Source organism: Lactuca virosa, chromosome 2 (genome assembly GCF_052849685.1).
Source record: "Lactuca virosa cultivar CGN04683 chromosome 2, Lactuca_virosa_CGN04683_v6, whole genome shotgun sequence".
Taxonomy (NCBI): Eukaryota; Viridiplantae; Streptophyta; class Magnoliopsida; order Asterales; family Asteraceae; genus Lactuca; species Lactuca virosa.
The window spans coordinates 127611357-127630131 of record NC_136427.1 but is presented as its reverse complement, the minus strand read 5'-3'; the positions used below and the strand labels follow the sequence as shown (position 1 = coordinate 127630131).

At 41.0% G+C, this 18775-nt stretch overlaps 2 protein-coding genes across 2 annotated transcripts; both read right to left on the bottom strand.

The window, feature by feature from the left end:
- Positions 1–14045: 14045 nt before the first annotated feature.
- LOC145156498 (uncharacterized) lies at positions 14046–15297 on the bottom strand. The gene is made up of 5 exons (XM_079075839.1): positions 15216–15297; positions 15053–15134; positions 14854–14944; positions 14620–14774; positions 14046–14545 (listed from the first exon to the last, which is right to left on the bottom strand). Exons 1-4 carry the CDS (start codon positions 15274–15276, stop codon positions 14685–14687), a joined length of 324 nt encoding a protein of 107 aa, XP_078931965.1. The 5' UTR covers positions 15277–15297; the 3' UTR covers positions 14046–14545; positions 14620–14684.
- A 1301-nt stretch (positions 15298–16598) lies between these two features.
- Positions 16599–18742, bottom strand: LOC145157748 (uncharacterized). Its single transcript, XM_079076743.1, has 2 exons — positions 16832–18742; positions 16599–16673 (listed from the first exon to the last, which is right to left on the bottom strand). The coding sequence occupies exons 1-2, from the start codon at positions 18740–18742 to the stop codon at positions 16599–16601; spliced, it is 1986 nt and encodes a 661-aa protein (XP_078932869.1).
- Between the last annotated feature and the right edge of the window lie 33 nt (positions 18743–18775).

Here is an 18775-nt window from a genome sequence, read left to right as displayed (position 1 = left end):
TCACTAGGAACTCCACCACTGCTAGGTGTACCACCACACCCATATGCTTATAAAGGCCACTACAAACTTCCTAGATTTTGTCCTTAGGTTTCCATATACGCATGTGCCAACATTAGCATAATCTAGCACTCTACCTAGATCACTAGGAATTCCTACCCTACCCTACCCTACTATCAGTTACGGACGAAACTTCTACCAATGTCCACTAACTATCTTACATATACAATTACATGCAACAATGATTAAACATTTCTTTGACTAAAAGATCCTACACTACAATGGTTGGACTCATAAAAGAGTTGTGAAATAGGTACAAATCAAACATTCTAAAACTATTTAATCTTCATGGCATGCAACTTAACATATTCGCTTAATAGTTAACTAACATCAATATAGGTTTCACATAGCATAAAGCAAGCAACATTCGAGTAGAAAAACCAACAGGCAAGAAGGCATCATAAAGATGAGGCAATTCTAACACATAATTCCTGAATATACTTAGCATATACACTATCATGCATCTCTAACAGTTCACATACACAAAAAGGCATCTCTCCTAAGAAGGAACTCTAGCATGCAACCCTGGGCAGATACTTTGACTACTTCTAGTATGCAATTAATACTTATAACATCAATATCATATTCAACATATATGGATAATTTGGGAATCACTTACTTGATCTATGGCTGACTGTACACATCGCATTATTCTTTTCAAAAGACTTATGAAAATCATCAGACCATTAGTTTGAGTTCAGAATCACACGAGTATTCATGCAAATCCCTCAGACCAGGACTCTGATACCAACTTTTAACGTCCTAAATTCCAGACTAAATTTTTCATTTTTAAAATAGAAAAAACACCCATTTTTATAAAAGTTACATTCAAGTCAACCAACTATTCATAAGCCATAATTCAAAATCAGAGTTATAAGGAAGACAATGCGGAATCTCAAATCATAAAATTGTTGATGTGTGTGTACAGTTCCGCCTTCGCAATATGGTAAGTACCTGAAAAATATTCAATCCAAAACTGTAAGCACAAAGCTTAGTGATTTCCCTAAAATATCATATACAACACAACATAATAACCAACTATGGATTATCAACAACCCTGGGACTATCACAATCCTAAATATCACACACAACACAACAATATAAGCAACTATGGGTTATCAGCAACCCTGGGACTATCAACAATCCTGAGGACTATCAATAGTCCTATCGGCTAATAGCAGCCCCATGGGTTATCAGCAACCTTGTGTGTTATCAGAAACCTAATAATACACATAACATCAATCATCAAATAATACTTGGCTAGTCTTAGCATGCACACCACTATGGTATAGGTAATATAGTGAGAAGACTAACCTGAACGAAGAACTGGATACTCAAAGTACCACAGAATCAGCTAAACTAATCACAAGTTAAACCTTGGACTATTGGTCAACACCTCTCAAAATTTGACCAGAAGTCAAACTTGTCAAAACGTCAACGGTTAATGGTCAACGGTCAAAGTTAACATCCAAAAGTCAACATAGCTGATCACCACATCGTGTCCATGCACCTACCACAATGTGATAATCCCTCGACAAAACAGTCATGAATAATCCAATCGCCACGACGTGGTAAGCAGGTTGTCGTGGCGTAGGAACTATCCAGAAACCACTTAATAGATTAATCGCTTAGTCCATTAAGCCACACACTCATCTCTTCCATAATACTTACAAATGTCCATAAGCTTCATAAAAACCTTTGCTTTATGTACATACATGTATGATGCATGTCTTGACTTTGGTTAGGTAGAAAATGTTGAAAATGAGGTCAAAATCTCATGTAAGGAACTAAAACTCAACCAAAGTTCATATCTAACACACCAAACCTTAAAGGGACCCCAAGGATCCATAAAGTTGCAAATATATGGAATCTAATCACTCAAACTACCACAAACATGAAGAACAAAGCATAAAATCCTAGATCTAGAAGCATAACACATAAAGGTTGGAACTTGAGTGTAACACCTGTTCCAGGTATTATTTAATTTAATTAAGATTTAGGGTTTTGGTGTGTAGACTCGGCGAGTTGGGAGTCCAACACGTCGAGTAGAGGACATTTCAAGGACGTAGAATCTACACCCTACTCGACGAGTTGGAAGGCCGACTCGACCAGTAGGCACTGTAATGACAAAACCCTGATTTTAGGGTTTGCACCCTATATAATATCCTTATGATCCTTGAGGCTGACCTCCCATCAGCCTCCAAACCCTAAGAACGTTTGTGCTAACCCTAATCCCCATTCTCTTCCATTTTGTGAGCAAGAGTGATCTTTGAAGCTTAAGAAGAAGGAGATAGTGAGAAGATCCAGCAAACCAAGCACCCATCCTTGAGCTTAATCATCTCGTGGACTGCTGTAAGTCTTCAAGACTCGATTTTTATTAAAGAATATGGCTAGATCTTGTGTTTACCCTTCATTTCCTACCCTTTCTTGTTGAATGAATGCATGGGATTCATAAAGTTTGCAACTTTATGAATCTCCAGAGCAAAATGGTCCCAAGGTGGGCCAGATATGGCCTTTGGTTGAGCAAGGACACCATGCAAGGGTTGTAGGGCATGCTTCCCTCTTTTTGGCCATTTTGACCTAGGGACATGTATTGGACATGCATATCCACAAAGCCTCCATCTTTGGAACATTTTGAGGAATAGAAACCTTTCTAGGAAAGAGGGATTTTAGATCCCTAGATTTTTGGACCATATAGCAAGGCCTTGGAACTTTCCAACCTTTGTTCAGGGCCTTGGAGCATTTGGAATGATTCTAGAAGGTAAAGTTGGAAACTTTATCCTTCTAGACACCTTAGGTTTTAGATCTAAGCCCTGGAGTCCCTGGATTCGGTGTATCATCACAACAAGCAAAAGGAAGGGGGATTCGACGAGTTGCTCTAGGAACTCGACGAGTCGGGTTGGGTTTCCCCGTCTTCTGGATATTAAGTGCACTCTGCGAGTTGATGAAACAACTTGGCGAGTTGGCTAGGGTTTGACCAGGTCTTCTTGACTCGGTAGGAACTCGACGAGTTGCTAGATGCACTCAACGAGTTGAGGTAAACATGGAATGTTGACTTCGACTTTGACCAAGGTGGACCAGGGTTGACTTTAAGGGTAATTTTGGGATTTTGACAAGTATGTCTTATGATGCTTTTAGGCAGTTGAGTTGGAGCAGTATGTGGGACATATCTCATTCCAGTTTATCAGCACAACATTCGTGAGAGGTGAGTCTTCTCACCATACCAATGGGTCTAAGGCACCAAGGCCGGCCCATTTTATGTGACGCAGATTGTTGATTGATTATGCAATATGATAGTATGACATTTGCATGGAATACCACGTGGGGGTTCCGGTTGCATTTGGTATAAGACCTTGGAGGGTTTCCATGGCATCCTAGTATATATGTTTGTATTGTTTGCATTATGTCTTGTTTGGTAGTGAAGACCTTGTGGGGGTTCCCAAGGCAGGAAGACCTTGTGGGGGTTCCCAAGGAAGGAAGACCATGTGGGGTTTCATGGCAAATAAGACCACGTGGGGGTTTCTGTGGGATTAGGTGTAAGACCCTGGAGACTTTCCATGGCTTCCTTATATGTTGTATGCATGGCTTGTGTGATATGTGTAGCTTCATAGCTAATATGATATGTGTTATGTGGATTGTATGTGGGGTATGCTATGGGGGACTCACTAAGCATTAGCTTACAGTTTGTGGATTTGTTTCAGGTACATCTGAGCCCAAGGGCAAGGGCAAGGCTTTATGGCGCGGCGTGTACTCTCTCACCGACATTTTATGGGACACTCTGATGTTTTTAAATAAAGTTGTAATGAATGTGGATTTGAAAACAATTGTTTTGGGATTTCATGGTTTATGGATATGGTTTGATTAAATTAAAATTGAAAATTTTCTTTTGAAAATTTGGGTCGTTACAAGTTGGTATCAGAGCCTTGGTTTGAGGGATTCTGGCACACTCTCGGGTGTGTCAGGACTCAAACTAAGGAAATGGTAAAATTGTTTTCGAAAATAAAAGTTACAAACTTTTGAGACTGGAAAAGAGGAGAGTGCAACGCGCGTGATCAGACGAGCCAAGTAAGTAGTTCACCAATATGTTAGCCATGTTATACTGATATTTGAGCTATGATAATCATATGGAACTTGCTGTGTGTATGCTTTTAAAATTGTATACGGTTAGTAGCTTATAGCCTTAGAATGAATGATTTGGCCTTATTTCATGTTCCTTGTCTGGTTGTGGTCCTAGGGTAGAATCTTTTATTCGAAAGTCTATTTGATCCTTTTCTATGTATAATTTGCATGCATAAAGGCAACCTGTCATGATTGGTCTGTTTAATGTGGGTAAAGCAAATCTTTGGACAGCCTGGGATTTGGGTTATGCGGTGGTTTGTGGTATATGATTTATTTTGGGACGAATTGGAGTTATCATGTAGAGCCTTGGGGAAAGGTATAGGTAGGTGTGGAAGGTAGTATTGGGCCCGTACTACTGAAAGAACAGGACCTGTACCCAAACCAATGTTAGATCTGACAGCTCTAAGGAGGACCGGTGTGGGAAGATCCCCTATATATATATATATATATATATATATATATATATATATATATATATATATATATATATATATATATATATATATATATATGTCCTGATTCTTATGGTTTATGACATTTCAGTTCAGCATGGTAGTGACACGATTTGGGACAGGGGGATCAGGATCGGGATCAGGGTCTGGATCCGGATCGGGCAGCGGTACTGAGCCCATTGATGAGAGGCTGCGTGAGATCATTGCAGCCGAGGTTATGAAGGGCATCCTTGACGCTACCCCAGTGATATTTGGGATGGTCAACGAGGGTATCATGGAGATTATGGAGGAGAGGCTCAGGTCATTCAGAGCCGAGATTATTGCGGGCCAGATCGGGGCCCGAACTCCCTCGTTTCGGGAGTTCAAGGCGTGTGGAGGGCCTGAGTTTCTTGACCCATTGTTAGCCGACGCTGGGTGGCGGACATCGAAAACACCCAACACACGAGTTCTTGCCCGGACGCAGCAAAGGTGGGATTTTCTTCCTGTATGCTGAGGGACAGAGCCCGAGATTGGTGGGGAGAGGTTACCAGTCAGGTGGGAGCAGCCGGTGTGGCTGAGATGACATGGGCCGAGTTTGTTCAGCGATTTGACTTGGAGTTTGCATCGGCTATTGAGGTGCAATGGATGGTGAGGGAGTTCCAGGAGCTCCAGCAGACCACCGAGACTGTGTCGGAGAAGTTTCAGGAGCGAGCATTGTTGATCCCACAGTATGCTACTGATGAGGACATGCGGAGGACGAGGTATCATTCCATGCTGAGGGATGATATCTGGGAATTTGTGAGCTTTACAGGGTGCAAAACCCTGAATGAGATGGTGGAGAAGGCATGAGAGAGGGAGATGGAGGTGGACTTCCGCACCAAGCGGAAGCCTGAGCAGGCACAGGCAGCAGTAGGTCAGGCTAAAAAGCCTAAGACCTCGGATTCATCTAGTAGGGGCCAACAGGGCCGCGGTCGGTGTGCCAAGTGTGGGAGATCTCATGGGGGAGCTTGTCGGGGGTCAAACCCGGTGTGTTATACGTGTGGTCAGTCGGGCCACATGAGCAGGGACTGCCCCAGGAAGGGCTTGATATGTTTCCACTGCAACCAGACTGGCCATAAAAAGGCCGATTGTCCGAGGTTGCAGGGAGGGGGAGGAGCAGTGGCGGTGCCTGCGCCCGCCACGATGAGGATTACTGATAGCCGCCATGCTAAGGCGGATACTCCAGTGGTAAAGAACCGCACATTTCAGCTGACTACCGAGGAGGTTTGGGCTGAGCCAGACGTTGTGGCTGGTATGTGTTTATTCTACTCTGATCTCTAGTTATTTGTATTGCTTATATGTGCTATGTGTTTATACATAGGGACCTTTTTGGTCAATGGTGTGTCAGCTCATGTTTTGTTTGATTCTGGAGCTACCCGATCATTCGTGTCTCTTGTGCTTAGCAAGAAGTTTCGGGATGCGCCGGGAACCTTGGATTCCCCACTTGAGTTAGAGATTGTTGACGACTGCAATGTGAGTGCTGCGAGGGTGTATCGGGACTGTGTCATGAATGTGCTTGGACAGAGGTTTCGCATTGACTTGGTTCTGATACCGTTGCGAGGGCATAAGGTGATTACCGGGATGTATTGGTTGGGGGCCAATGGAGCCACGATCGATTGTGAGCATCAGTTAGTGAGGGTTCGAACCCCAAGTGGGGGAGAACTGGTTATACATGGTGAGAGGGCCTCGCATGGGCCGACCCTCTATTCGGATGCGAGGGAAAGGAGATTTCTGCAGCAGGGATGTACGGGATTTATGGCTTATATCTCGGATATGAGGGTTGAGACCACGACAGATGTGCGCAGTGTGCCGGTTGTACGGAAATTTCGGGATGTTTTTCCCGAAGAGTTACCAGGAGTGCCTCCGGAGAGGCAGGTTGAGTTTCGCATTGATTTGGTGTCGGGTGTCGCCCCGATAGCGAAGGCACCATACCGACTAGCACCGCACGAGATGCAGGAGCTATCTACGCAGTTTCAGGAGCTGCTAGACTGAGGGTTCATCCGTCCGAGCAGTTCCCCGTGGGGAGCTCCGATAGTGTTTTTGAAAAAGAAGGATGGAACGTACAGGATGTGCATTGATTATCGAGATTTGAACAAACTGACAGTGAAGAACCGTTATCCATTACTGAGGATTGATGATTTGTTTGATCAGTTGCAGGGTGCGTCTTGGTTTTCCAAGATTGATCTTTGGTCGGGATACCATCAGATGAGGATTCGGGATGAGGACATACCGAAGACAGCTTTCAGGACTTGGTATGGTCATTACGAGTTTGTGGTGATGCCGTTTGGGCTCACCAATGCCCCAGGAGCATTCATGGATCTCATGAACAGGGTGTGTAGACCGATGTTGGATCGGTTGGTGATCATTTTTATTGATGATATCCTGGTATACTCTAAGACTAAGGAACAGCACGAGCAGCATTTGAGGGAGGTATTGGAGACCCTGAGGGCGGAGAGGTTGTATGTCAAGTTCTTCAAGTGCGATTTTTGGCTGCGGGAGGTACAGTTTTTGGGGCACATCATCAACTAGGAGGGTATTTCGGTTGATCCAGCGAAGGTTGAGGCAGTGATGAAGTGGGAAGTACCGAAGAATGCTTCTGAGATCCGTAGCTTCTTGGGTTTAGCGGGCTATTATCGGAGACTTATCCAGGATTTCTACAAGATTGTTGTGCCCTTGACCCACTTAACCAAGAAGAACGTGACATTTCGTTGGGGTACGGATCAGCAGTTAGCTTTTGAGACCCTGAGATGGAGGTTTTGCGAGGCTCCGATTCTAGTGCTACCCGAGGGGTTAGATGATTTGGTAATTTACTGTGACGCATCGATTTCAGGGTTAAGTGCGGTACTGATGCAGAGAGGGCATGTGATATCATACGCCTCGAGGCAGTTGAAGCCTCATGAGGCGAATTACCCCACTCACAACCTGGAATTGGGGGCAGTGGTGTTTGCCCTCAAAATTTGGAGGCACTACTTGTAAGGGGTGAGGTGCACCATCTACACTGATCACAAGAGTTTGAAGTATTTGATGGATCAGCAGAACCTCAAAAGGCGACAGAGGAGGTGGTTGGATGTGCTAAAGGATTATGATTGTGAGATCCTATACCATCCTGGGAAGGCCAACGTGGTGGCCGATGCATTGAGTCGCAAGGTGGCAGGTTCCCCGATTGGGAACATCTGTTTGAGGATGACCGTGATCTATCCATTGTTTGATATGATCAAGGAAGCTCATGTCGAGGGGGTGAAGAAGGAGAACTGGAAGGTAGAGCGGATTCGGGGGCAGTATCCTTTGTTTCTTAAGGATAGTCGCGGTTTATTGACACAGTGTGGCCGAGTATGGGTACCGGTGACTGGAGGAGTGAGGCAGAAGATATTAGAGGAGGCGCACAAGTCCAAATTCTCTATACATCCAGGGGCTACAAAAATGTATAGAGATTTGAGGTTGAGTTACTGTTGGCCCATCATGAAGCGGGAGATCGCCTGGTTTGTGGAGCGGTGCTTGACCTGCAGGAAGGTCAAGGCCGAGCATTAGCGGCCGCATGGCAAGGTTCGGCCGCTACCCATTCCCATGTGGAAGTGGAAAGAGATCACTATGGACTTCATTACGAAGTTACCGAGGACGGCCAGGGGTGTGGACGCCATATGGGTGATCGTAGACAGACTGACGAAGAGTGCCCATTTTATTCTGATCTCTGAGAGTATATCTGCGGAGAAGCTGGCGAATATTTATGTGTGAGAGGTGGTGGCTAGACGTGGGGTGCCAGTATCAGTAGTCTCTGACAGGGATGTGCGGTTTAAGTCGAGGTTCTGGAAGAAGTTCCACGAGAAACTGGGCACCCAGTTTCACTTTAGTACATCGTACCACCCTCAGACAGATGGCCAGAGCGAGAGGATGATCCATACACTAGAGGATATGTTGCGAGCATGTGTATTGGATTTTGGAGGGAGCTGGGATACATACCTCCCATTGGCAGAGTTTTCATACAATAACAATTATTATGCCAGTATCGACCGAACTCCATTTGAGATGTTATATGGTCGGAGGTGCAGGGCTCCGGTTTGTTGGGACAAGGTTGGCACCGGGTCATGGGGAGCGCTGAAGTAGTGCTTGAGACTATCGGGTTGATTCAGCAGGCGCGCGATCGGCTGCGGGTCGCCCAGAGCCGTCAGAAAAGTTATGTTGACCGGAGGAGATCGGATCTTGAGTTCCAGGTGGGGGACTTTGTGTTACTGAAAGTGTCGCCATGGAAGGGGGTTATCAGGTTTCGGAAGAGAGGCAAGCTAGGACCCCGATTCATCGGCCCATTCAGGATTTCGGCCCGGGAGGGAAAGGTAGCATATCGACTAGACCTGCCAGATGAGCTTAGCCAGATTCACATCACCTTCCATGTGTCTCAGCTTCGGAAGTGTGTTACTGATGAGTCCGTAGTCGTTTCGCTGGACGACATCCAGGTGGATGAGAGCCTGAACTACATCGAGAGGCATGTTGCTATCTTAGACAGCAAGACTAAGGTTCTTCGGAACAAGGAAGTGAAGTTGGTAAAGGTGCAATGGCAGCACCACAGGATCTCCGAGTGGACCTGGGAGCCGGAGGACGAGATGCGGGATCACTACCCGGAATTGTTTGGATCAGCGGACTTCGAGGACGAAGTCTAGTTCAAGTGGGGGAGACTTGTAACACCTGTTCCAGGCATTATTTAATTTAATTAAGATTTAGGGTTTTGGTGTGTGGACTCGGCGAGTTGGGAGTCCAACTCGTCAAGTAGAGGACATTTCAAGGACGCGAAATCTACACCCTACTCGACGAGTTGGAAGGCCGACTCGACCAGCAGGCAATGTAATGACAAAACCCTAATATTAGGGTTTGCACCCTATATAATATCCTTATGAGCCTTGAGGCTGACCTCCCATCAGCCTCCAAACCCTAAGAACGTTTGTGCTAACCCTAATCCCCATTCTCTTCCATTTTGTGAGCAAGAGTGATCTTTGAAGCTTAAGAAGAAGGAGATAGTGAGAAGATCCAGCAAACCAAGCACCCATCCTTGAGCTTAATCATCTTGTGGACTGCTGTAAGTCTTCAAGACTCGATTTTTATTAAAGAATATGGCTAGATCTTGTGTTTACCCTTCATTTCCTACCCTTTCTTGTTGAATGAATGCATGGGATTCATAAAGTTTGCAACTTTATGAATCTCCAGAGCAAAATGGTCCTAAGGTGGGCCAGATATGGCCTTTGGTTGAGCAAGGACACCATGCAAGGGTTGTAGGGCATGCTTCCCTCTTTTTGGCCATTTTGACGTAGGGACATGTATTGGACATGCATGTCCACAAAGCCTCCATCTTTGGAACATTTTGAGGAATAGAAACCTTTCTAGGAAAGGAGGGATTTTAGATCCCTAGAGTTTTGGACCATATGGCAAAGCCTTGGAACTTTCCAACCTTTGTTCAGGGCCTTGGAGCATTTGGAACGATTCTAGAAGGTAAAGTTGGAAACTTTATCCTTCTAGACACCTTAGAGTTTTAGATCTAAGCCCTGGAGTCCCTGCATTCGGTGTATCATCACAACAAGCAAAAGGAAGGGGGACTCGACGAGTTGCTCTAGGAACTCGACGAGTCAGGTTGGGTTTCCCGGTCTTCTGGATATCAAGTGAACTCGGCGAGTTGATGAAACAACTCGGTGAGTTGGCTAGGGTTTGACCAGGTCTTCTTGAGTCGGTAGGAACTGGACGAGCTGCTAGATGCACTCGACGAGTTGAGCTCAACATGGACTGTTGACTTCGACTTTGACCAAGGTGGACCAGGGTTGACTTTGAGGGTAATTTTGGGATTTTGACAAGTCTGTCTTAAGATGCTTTTAGGCAGTTGAGTTGGAGCAGTACGTGGGAAATATCTGATTCTAGTTTATCAACACAACATTCATGAGAGGTGAGTCTTCTCACCATACCAATGGGTCTAAGGCACCAAGGCCGGCCCATTTTATGTGATGTGGATTGTTGATTGATTATGCAATATGATAGTATGACATTTGCATGGAATACCATGTGGGGGTTCCCGTGGCATTTGGTATAAGACCTTGGAGGGTTTCCATAGCATCCTAGTATATATGTTTGTATAGTTTGCATTATGTCTTGTTTGGTAGTGAAGACCTTGTGGGGTTTCCCAAGGCAGGAAGACTTTGTGGGGGTTCCCAAGGCAGGAAGACCATGTGGGGGTTCCCATGGCAGATAAGACCACGTGGGGGTTCCCGTGGCCTTAGGTGTAAAACCATGGAGGGTCTCCATGGCTTCCTTATATGTTGTATGCATGGCTTGTGTGATATGTGTAGCTTCATAGCTGATATGATATGTGTTATGTGTATTGTGTGTAGGGTATGCTCTGGGGGACTCACTAAGCAATAGCTTATAGTTTATGGATTTGTTTCAGGTACATCTGAGCCCAATGGTAAGGTCAAGGCTTGATGGCGCGACGTGCACTCTCTCACCGACATTTTATGGGACACTCTGATGTTTTTAAATATAGTTGTATTGAATGTGGATTTGAAAACAATTGTTTTGGGATTTCATGGTTTATGGAAATGGTTTGATTAAATTAAAATTGAAAATTTTCTTTTGAAAATTTGGGTCGTTACATTGAGGACTTACAATGGTCCAAAATATATTCTCTAAAGTGGGGAGGGAACTTGCTTGTTGGATATATGCACCAAGAACACCTTCCTCTTCTCCAAGGCATAAAAAAACACCAAAAGCTTAAAATGGTAGAAAGATGTGAGGGGAGGCTCAAAGTGGTGAAAGGGAGGCTAGGGTTTCATTTAGGAAGGTTGGAGGCTAAAGAGGATGCCCTAACCTTGAAGTTAGAGGCTTTAAATACAGAAGAACCCCTAAAAGATCATGGGTTTGTGCTACCACAGCCACCACATCGTGGCACACTACTTGCCACGTCGTAGTGCTCACAAGAAAAACGTGATCTTAAAAAGCCATGCCACGTTGTAGGTATCCATACACCACATCATTGCAAATATTTTTCCTCTTAAACCAAACCTTTGACTCCTTCAGGTCAACACTGATCCATCCTAGAAAAGGGGTGTTACAATCCAGCTCAGATAAGGCTTGAGAATCGCGATTACCATATACCTTAATTTGATAATATTCTTACTTGACGTGTCGGTAAACCACCCACGTATAACGCCAAAAAAGAATATAAGACAAGGCATAATTTCCATGGGAAGCATAAAATCCACATTTTTATATAAAACGGGATTTTGTTTTAATACTTATAATGTTAATATTTTTAAGAATCAAAATGTACCATCAAGCCCTTTTGGTAACTCTACTCAAAAACACAAGAAGGTGGTGAGGTTGGCGAGCACTAAATGCCAATTAAGATCTGACCTCATTCGGAATCGGAGAGACCTCCTTGTTTTAACATTTAGAGTAGGTGAATCTAGTCGTGGTGAGACTAATAATGCTTTCAAACATACAAGGACGCAATGTTCTTGTTTTTATGTAATATGTATAAATACAATTTTACCATATACATAGCGTAATTTAAACCATTTGAATTTTACTTATGTCTATTAATTCTAACTAGTGTATGAACCCGTGGTGAACCACGGGTCACGTTATTTGTTTTATTTTGTCATCGTTTTCTAAATGATAAACGTTTCAATTATTAGTGTTGCGTATTGTACACTTAAAAAGGTAGTAAAGGACATGATATAGATGGTATTTCATAAATGAAAATTTCTTCCTTCCACTAACAGTAACTGTTGTATAATTAGTTTATTTGATAAAGTTCGTTTCCATAAGGAGATCTCATTTTGAAATAATGGTCAAGAACAAAGTCATGATTTCCCTATAAGAAAGTTGGCATTTCCCGGTTGTAATTTTAATTTCCGCTTTTACCTAGTCCTTTATGCTCTTCTCCTTATACAAAATTTGGCTTCTTTCTAATATAGTAGTTGGGCACATGTTTTGGATGTTTATTGGTTGAAAATAGTAGCAAAAATCAAAAAGTCTAACTAAAGGATATCATATCTGAATTTTCAGAAGAAATGGATGAATTGATGAACAATTTCACATCCATTCTATCGTATTCTATGTTAACAAATACCAAAGCGAAATGCACCTATGCTACAAATCAAGTGTTCAAATTGTATGAATATAAACTTTTAGAAACATAAAAGAATGACATTGTACTTTAAAAATATGTAAGAAGTGGTAGCAAAGTAAGCCTATAATAGCATTATACTATAAAAAAGAAAAAATAATAATCATTCTTTAAAAAATGTCAATTCTTGTAGCAAAATATGCCCATAATAGCATTATATGTTAAAAGTAAAAAGAATGGCATTATACTTTTAAAAAATGTCACAATTGGAGTCTTGGATTGAAATGGAAATCCATATTTGATGAACTTTTAACATACTCTTAATCAATCCAAATATTATAATCGATTCCAAAAAAGTAAATTTGAAACTAACTATTCTAATTAGCAACTAACTATGGGGGTATATTATAAAATTCTTTTTCCTAATTGATCAAAATTTCAAGCGTATGTTAACTAAAACAACTCTAAAATTTAATTTTAATGAATACAAAATTCTTATTATGTTAATGAAAACCGAAAAACCTGAATCTTAAATAGTCATTCATTATCCATTTTCAAGATTATCAAATTCATACCTTTGGATTCTAGCAAGGGCAAAATCGTCATTTACCCTTATCCATGATGTTGACGTAATTAAAGGATGTTATGGAGCAAAATTTCAAGAAAGCCATAAAACATTTTTTCTCAGGTTTCCTTTAATTCATGGGATTGTTAAAACACCTTCTATTATTTATCAATTTTTTACGATCCCATATGTTGTCCCCATTTCAAGAAGGCTTGTGAAATTTCAAATCCACAGAGTTGGAAAGGAAAAAAAAAGCAAAATCATAATTGAAAATGAAACAGAAAATCAATAATTATCACACATACAAAAACTTCTTTTATTTGGGAAAAAAATATTATATATTGGAAAAAAAACATAGAAAAAGAGGGAAATTTAAGTTATTTATTTACGTGGGACCATTTTGTAACAGATTCATGATAGAGGAACCATTTATGTAACAGATTCTTGGCACAAGGACCATTACTGTAACAGATATGTTGATATAATGACCATTTATATAAAAGTTTACGCAACAATGACCATTACTGTAATAAAAGTTTACTTTTGTTATTATTTAAATTGCTTTCTATAACGTTTATGTACACACTTTTACATTTAGCTATTACAGTGAAAACTGATAACAACTTTGAGTTTTGTTGAGGGCAAAATGGTCAAAAAATATTAATCACTTGATATGAAAATGTTTTTAACATATGACAAAAAACTCTCATTACGGTGAGATAATAAGAAGAAGGACAAAATAGTTTATTTATTTAACTAAAAAGTATCTGAATGTCAACATTTTACCACATAAACGACCTACTTAGCATTAATCAGTAAAGGTGGCAGATATTTGTAATGGTAAATTCTATCTTATGTTATACATAATGTTATGTTGTTGCAACAGGTGTCGACTTTTTTGTTGTGACCGTAATGTGTTCTGTTGTTGTCATTGGTGTAACTGGTGTGTTTGAGGGGATGACAACCTTGGGTTCTCGATTTCCAGTTTCACTTGTTGAGGTGATTATGAAGCGGATGTTGTTGGTGGCTGATAAATTTGTGCATTGTATAAACCAATTTCTTGTTGATCCTTTGCATCTCTCTAATGTTGGGGGTAGGATATCCCTTGGTTGACTTAGATTGCGGTTGATCAGTTCTTCTGAGGTAGCCTTTGTCAATGTTTGTGTGGCTTCATCTGACATAAAAATTGTCATTGAGTCTGTGTTGTCTGTGACAACAGCTGAAACTTTGTAACTGTTATTAGATGAAAAATTATTTGTTAGTGGGTATGGATAATTGGAGTATGGTGCAACAAAGTTGTCACTCACAGAAGTTTTGGATCATTGATAGTTCCATGTGATATACAGAACCACCCATTTCCCTTTTTGTGTGTTCATTTTGCACAGCTATTGCAAGGAACATGGTACCAACAATCTTTGAACGTAAAGTCTGTTATTGTAGCCTCTGCGACGAATTTCTTCCCCTGATACATGTTTTAATTAGATATTGAACGAATGTTATATGTGTTTTTTTTGGAGATAGGGGATGAGGTGAATAGTTACCACAATGTCGGAATAATTTGAGTTTTTGAGTTGTTGTAGCGTAGTTGTTACTGCTGTGGGACTAAGCCTTGGACGGAATTCAGTTCCAAACCTTGTAATTGGTTATATTAAGTTTAAAAAGTTTGGATTTTTCAGTAGAAAGTACAGTTGTGGAATAGAGTATTAATGCTATTTATCAGTATATTAGATTGTCAATTACCTTTGAAGAAGAGTTTCGGTTTCAGAAATTGGCGGATTGATATATAGGTATGTTGCCATGCTACTTGTTAAGGTTAAGCTTCCTGTTTAGAATACAAAATTAGTTAATATTGTATAATGTGTCACATCGGTGATTTGATAAGAAATAATGTTGTAAAACTAACCGTTATACATTGTTGCCTTGACATTTGTTAGAGCAATGACAGATGTGCTGGGATTAGACATAATGGCATTCCTGTCAAACTTTGTAGGTGAGTCTATGCATTCTTTCCATAAAAGTATTGTGATCTCCTCAGCACTTGTGTTGGTGGTGATGAATTAAAATGTTAGTCCTATGCATTTGTCGGATGAGATTTGTTTATGATATGTATTACTTACTTTGCGTCTGCAAGTGTCATTGCTACGAAGGGTTCCTTGTTTTTCTTCTTTCGTTCCTTTATGTTTATTAGGACCCCCATGAAATCTGAACATAGTTTTAATTGCAATGAGTATGTTTTTAAGGAAGTTGTGTACATATGTTCTACAATGTAAGGTAATCTTTGTGTCTGCATGCAAACTATACCTGGATATTCGATGTTCTTGTCAGCTATGGTATGTAAGTGAGCACGTGGTTGGAATCGAAACCATACTTTTGGAAGGGATGGACATTCAAATTTTTGTTCAATTGTTGATGCCTCCCCAATGTTAATGTGAACTGGGTGATCTAGAATTTTTTGGTACTTATCTGGAGTTGTACATGTGTAATCTGTAATGCGATAGCATTCATTGAGTAGTAGTTTTCACTCTATAGTTGTTTCATCTTTTTTTTGTTCAAGTAGTTGTATTGCATCTCCCTGTTGAAAAAAAAAAGCAAGAAAGTTGTGGACATAAATGTGGATGACTGAGGTGGTTTGTGATTCAATTTGTTCCTTACATGTTTGTCCACAATGATGAACCAGGTGTCGTTTTTCCTGAAGTTCGATGTCCATTTTCGAAGCACACGTATCTCTAGTGGTTTTCCCAGTGCTCCGAAGTAGAGGTTGGATATTCTATCCATATCTGGCATCACTTGGGTGCTAGCATAAAAAAAATTGTTGATTAGTTTTTTAGTAAGTGAAAAACAATAATATGGTGACCATGGGGTTTGAAATTCTGTAACAAAACAATTTTACACATTGGGTTAGATAGATCATATTCCAAATACATATATATGATATAAAACCTCGCGCATTTCAACTTTCACCAACAAATCTTTGAAGACAACGTTCTTGGTACTATTCACTGGTAAATCTTCCTCTTGTTGTAATAGAATTTTAATTGAGTCGGGTGAGGTAGCTCTAGATAGTGCGACGTATAGTTGGCCATGTTTGAAAACGGAGTTTTCAAGAAATAGACCGACTTTTTTTAGCGATTGACCCTGACTCTTGTTTATGGTCATTGCATAGCAAACTTTTACCGGGAATTGTTTTCTTGTGAAAATGAATGGTAGGTCTGGACTATTGTGAATAAACTTGATTCTTGGAATGTACACCCGTTTGCCTATGCATGTTCCTGTTAGTATGGATGCCTCAATGACCGACGGTAGCAACTGTGTAATAATCAAACGTGTCCCATTGCACATACCTTCTCTTTGATTGATATTTCTTAGCAGCATTATAGGTGTGTTTAACTTTAACACAAGTTTGTGTGTGGGAACACCGGAGAAATCTAAGTTATTTAGGTAATCTTGTGGATAAAGTGTATCTAAGTCGAATGCATCTCGAGTGGGTGATTTTATTGAATCATAGTTGTTATACACTACCTCTTGACCTTGTGTTTTTGACAAAATTAGAGTATTGACTCGTTCTGCAGTCTCGTTTTTTGGACAAATAATTGTCCGAGCAGACAACTCTTGAGGTGATGCGTTAGTTAGTATTTCAGAACCATACACAAAATCAATAAGTGTTGCGAGTCCCTGATCTTTTGATTTTATTAGAAACATGTCAGGTATGTGTATGATCCTTGTGCTATGTGGATCTTCTTTGTCTGGAGTTCCGATCTTTCCATCACCTATGTCTAGTAACCATGAAGCAAATTCTGATGTGCGACGTGTAGAGTCAACAGAAGTTCCTGTGTCTGACAATCGCATGTTGTGATGCAACCTGAATACTGTAAAGCTTGACCACAAATATGAATTTGGGAGAGTAAAGCTAATTATTTCTGATTTTCTGCTTTTAGGTTGAACTGGAAGTGTTTGACGGAAGTCACCACCTAACAACATTGACATCCCGCCAAAAAAATGACTATCATCTTCCAAGATATCACGTAGAGATTTATCAAGGAATTCAAAGCATCGTCTGTCACTCATCGGAGCCTCATCCCAAATTATCATGGATGTAGTTTTTAACAGCTCGGCAAGTTGTGTTCTTTTTTTAATATTACAGGACGACTTATCAGTTAGATCAATTGGGATGACGAATCTTGAGTGTGCAGTACGACCAGACGGTAAGAGTAATGATGCAATTCCTGAGGCTGCAACTGCAAGGACAATTTTTCCAATGGATCTTAGATATGAAAGTAGGGTTGTCCACAGGAACGTTTTACCAGTACCACCGTGACCGTATAAAAAAAGGAGTATTTGTCTTTTGTCTTCAGTGGCTTTCACAACATACTCATGAACCTTGAGTTGGTGTGGATTCAATTGTGAGACCATGTATGTGTATTGGGAGGCCAGCGATTGGTTGTCATAACTTGTTTCCTCCAATAGCAATCTATTCTTAAGAACAGCTAGAACAGAAGAGGATGGCAGTGGTAGCCCAAAGTCTGCAAGTGATTTGGATGGTGTTGACGCAAGTAGTGTTTTTTGAATTTCTAATAGGACTTGTTGTTCAATGATATTAGTGTCAGGTATAATTTGATAAGTTGAGTAAGTTTGCATGTATGAATAACGTATGTCGTCACCCATTTTATCCTTTGCTGATTCCCATAGTAACAGAGGAGTGCCAACTTCACAGAATATTAGTAGGTGACAGAACAGGGATCTTAGTTCCGATGATGATGCTGAAAACGCCGCTTCATGGAAGGCTGTTAACCATTCCTTGTCGTCACCTGTCAAACCTAATGCATCACACGCATCTCGAAAAGTAGAGTACGTTTGCCCGCGAACAGTTCTGATATCTACAAAAGACTTACATCCTTTTTGGTGAGAAAGCAAAATTCGCAAATAAAACAACTCTCCTGCGGTGGGATGTACATATGCAAGTCTACCAATAGTTGTAGAAGTTGATGTAATTGTTACAGCTCTATGAACCCATGCTTTTGCACGTGTGTTCCACTTGTACTTACTTAGGTATTCATTATATGTAAGCCCGACACCTCTTGAATCTTTTTGGTTATTATGTAACCATTCAGTCAACATTGTAACTCCAAAGTCCGGATTATCTATCAATGTATCTAATCTTGCACTTTCCTTGAATATAGTAGGCTGCATGCCTTCCAAGTGAATAGGAAGCACTTGAACTGCTGGATAACGTTCGTGAATAGAAAAGTTAAGGATCCTCCATGCTGCTTCATGCGGGCATATGTATCGGCTATCTAAAAATGACTTAATCTCGTTCACAGCAACAGGTGCAACAGATGTGGAGCCACCACAATGACCTTCACTCTTCTGAAGAGTTAAACGGACACGATCTACACCTTTAGATATGTACTTAAATAAGCAGTTTATCATCATGTTCCATCCGCAATATTCAACATTAATGTGGGC

Bases quoted from the DNA above. Each gene is read 5' to 3' on its own strand.
- LOC145156498 (XM_079075839.1), bottom strand. From the start codon at position 15,276: ATGTCTAATCCCAGCACATCTGTCATTGCTCTAACAAATGTCAAGGCA. The intron at 15,135-15,215 runs GTTAGTTTTACA...TATTCTAAACAG, and splicing joins CAAGGCAACAATGTATAACG to GAAGCTTAACCTTAACAAGT. The intron at 14,945-15,052 runs GTAATTGACAAT...ACCAATTACAAG, and splicing joins ACCGAAACTCTTCTTCAAAG to GTTTGGAACTGAATTCCGTC.
- LOC145157748 (XM_079076743.1), bottom strand. From the start codon at position 18,742: ATGATGATAAACTGCTTATTTAAGTACATATCTAAAGGTGTAGATCGT. The intron at 16,674-16,831 runs GTAGTGTATAAC...AATGCTGCTAAG, and splicing joins CAAAAACACAAGGTCAAGAG to AAATATCAATCAAAGAGAAG.